Raw genomic sequence first — 3,225 nt, 5'->3', positions numbered from 1 at the left:
CTCTCTCTCACACACACACACACACACACACACAATCTATACATTATAATAATGAATTAATTTTTTAAAAAAGTGAAAAGGCAGCCGGGCGGTGGTGGTGCACGCCTTTAAATCCCAGCACTTGGGAGGCAGAGGCAGGCGGATCTCTGATCTCTGTGAGTTCGAGGCCAGCCTGGGCTACCAAGTGAGTCCCAGGAAAGGCGCAAAGCTACACAGAAAAACCCTGTCTCGAAAAACCAAAAAAAAAAAAAAAAAAAAAAAAAAGTGAAAAGGCATTCTATAGTTAAGTTCAGACAGTATGGCCAAGGCAAAGTTTCAAAGAAGCTGTAGAAATCTAGGAACACGATATAGGGTGTTTTTGTTTGTTTGTTTGTTTTGTTTTTTTGTTTTGTTTTGTTTTTGTTGTTGTTTTATTTTGCTTTGCTTTTTAAATGGGTAGAAATACAGTTTTATTGGAGAAACTCATATCTAAGTTACTTTCAGTTTTTAAGAACTCCTAACAAGGGGCTGGAGAGATAGCCCAGCGGTTAAGAGCACTGGCTGCTTTTCCAGAGGACCCAGGGTTCAATTCCCAGCACCCACATGGCAGCTCACAACTGTCTGTAATTCTAGTTCCAGGGGATTTGACACCTTCACACCAATGCATATAAAATAAAGTTTAAAAAACTATTAAAAAACAAAAAACAAAAACACTCCTAACAAGCATTCAGAAAGAAAGCACACACAGGTTCAAAGGAACAAGACAAATGGCTGTAGCCACCGCAGGGACACCACCTAAAAAGTGCTACCTACCTCCTGAGGAAAGTAAATACACTGGGTGTCATAAATAAGACTTCCTTACTTTATAGGAAGGAAGTGTTGTACCCATTTCGAGAAACCCCCAGAGACCACCAAGGAGCCGGTTTCTGATGCAAGCACATATGCGTCCTTTTATTGTCAGGTTCAACCTGGGCCACCACATGGCAGATGGAAGGAAATGTGGCGGTGGCCATGAGCCCAGGTGCAGAGGGTTTTTATAGGGAAAAACCACAAGCCAGGAATTGGCAACTTGGGATTGGGTAGAAGGGATATGGCGCAAGGCGATGTTTTGAAACTATTGGTCTAGACTTTGGGCACAAAACCACATTTGAAACCATTGGGTTAGACTTTTGGTGGGGAACCACAACCTGCTGAACAGGATTATCTGGACTGCTCAGCAAGGTTAGATATCTTCAAGGGCAGGATGTCTGCAGGAGGATACTGCTCTGTATCTGTTCCGGTTGCCATGGCACATTCCTGAGGTCCTTTCTGGAACTGAGTACAGCAGGTGGTCTGAGATGGTGGTCCTTTCTCTAAGGTAGAGCCTGTAAAGTTAAGTCTAGGCCTTCACAGAAAAACCAAGATCCTGTTTGGAGGTGTATTAAATACAAAATATAAAATACTCTCTGACCCAGATGAGGGGGAGGTGGGAATTCTCCAACACCTCAAGTCTCATGCAATAAAATCCAGAGGTCTGTTGAATCCGCCTTTTCGATTCATGTACTGCCTGTATTTCCTCTTCTGAGACACGTTTATGGCATAGGCATTTACAGAACCATCTACCTTCTTCCCTTTTGTGGAGTCAAAAGAGGCAAACCCCATTAATTTCATCATTTCTATTTCTTTCTCTGTCTTACCCTCCAGATTTTCCTCAGCGATCGGACGTTCTTCGCTCTTTACTTCTGTAGTTTCTTTCTTCTCCACATCTCTTCTTTCCTTCAGTGGAGAAGGGGAAGGAGATGTGGATCTATGTCGCCTTGGAGACCTGGAGCGTCTTTGGTGCGGGGATCTTGAGCGGCTCCTTCTGTGATCCCTCTCCCGAGACCTGGACCTTTCTTGGCTCCTTCTTTCTCCATCCCGTGACGTGGACCTGGACCGCCTCCGCCTACGTTCCCTCCGCGCCCAGCGGCTACGGCTACGACCCATCGGAGCCCTGTTCCTCTCTTTGTTGTTGTTTTTTTGCTGTTGGTTTTTCTCTCAAGACAAGGTTTCTCTGAGTAGCCTTGGCTGTCCTGGAACTTACTCTGTAGACCAGGCTGCCTCTGCGTCCCAAGTGCCGAGTGCTGGGATTAAAGACCATGGCCCAGCTTTAAGTGGATCTTAAAATATAAAGTATGAGTACGTAGCCAGGCGGTGGTGGTGCACGCCTTTAATCCCAGCACTCTGGAGACAGAAGCAGGCGGATCTCTGTGAGTTCAAGGTCAGCCTGGGCTACAGAGCTAGTTTCAGGATGGCCCACGCTACACAGAGAAGAACTATCTTGGAAAAACAAACAAACAAAAGTATGAATATGTAAAAGATAGACAGAACAGAGAGAATAAAATGAGGAAGAATGATCCCGGTGGTGGTGGCCCATGCCTTTAATCCCAGCACTTGGGAGGATCTCCGTGAATTCCAGGACAGCCTGGGCTACAGAGTGAGTTCCAGGAAAAACACAAAGCTACACAGAGAAACCCTGTCTCAAAAAAAAAACAAAACAAAACAAAAAAAAAAAAACACAGGGCTGGAGAGATGGCTCAGAGGTTAAGGGCACTGACTGCTCTTCCAGAGGTCCTGAATTCAATTCCCAGCATCCACATGGTGGCTCACAACCATCTGTAACGGGATCTGGTGCCCTCTTCTGGCCTGCAGTTATACATGCTGTATACATAATAAATAAATAAATCTTAAAAAAAAAAAAATGAGGAAAGATGTAGGCACAGAAGCATATACCTTTAATCACAGCACTCGTGAGGCAGAAGTGGGCTGATCTCTGTGAGTTCACAGTTAGCCTCATCTACATAGTGAGTTCCAGGACAGCCAGGGCTATGTAGAGAGATATGAGTGAATAAAAGTTTCCTTAAATAAAGCAAAGGCAGGAAGCAGAGGGGGAGTCCGTAGATCTCCTGGAGGCCGGCTACAGAGTGGGAGAGATAACAAAGCTGGATGACTTCCCTTCCCGCAGGAGAGAAAGGAGGTCCCCAATTCAAGGAACCTTTCGAAGCTGCCAGTTGCTGACTATGGTATCAGCTCACATCCCGGTCGGTTCCCTGAGTGCTTGAAATCCAGATGCCAGCAAAGGCAGCCACTAACGCACTGGCTCACTTGGAGAAACCCAAACTTACTTTTCATCGGATGGATACTTCCTCTTTTCCAGCTCTGTTTTCTTTTCATTTGAGGTGCTGAGCTACTAGAAACAGACACATCTCAGCACAGCCAGGCTTCTAG

At 45.4% G+C, this 3,225-nt stretch overlaps 1 protein-coding gene across 1 annotated transcript; it reads right to left on the bottom strand.

Annotated features, from left to right (window-relative positions):
* Positions 1-1,452: 1,452 nt before the first annotated feature.
* Positions 1,453-1,944, bottom strand: LOC131893890 (U4/U6.U5 small nuclear ribonucleoprotein 27 kDa protein-like). Its single transcript, XM_059243999.1, has one exon. The coding sequence runs from the start codon at positions 1,942-1,944 to the stop codon at positions 1,471-1,473; it is 474 nt and encodes a 157-aa protein (XP_059099982.1). The 3' UTR covers positions 1,453-1,470.
* Between the last annotated feature and the right edge of the window lie 1,281 nt (positions 1,945-3,225).

The sequence above is a fragment of the Peromyscus eremicus genome, chromosome 16_21 (assembly GCF_949786415.1).
Source record: "Peromyscus eremicus chromosome 16_21, PerEre_H2_v1, whole genome shotgun sequence".
NCBI classification, from domain to species: Eukaryota; Metazoa; Chordata; class Mammalia; order Rodentia; family Cricetidae; genus Peromyscus; species Peromyscus eremicus.
This window is presented reverse-complemented; position numbering and strand designations above follow the sequence as displayed.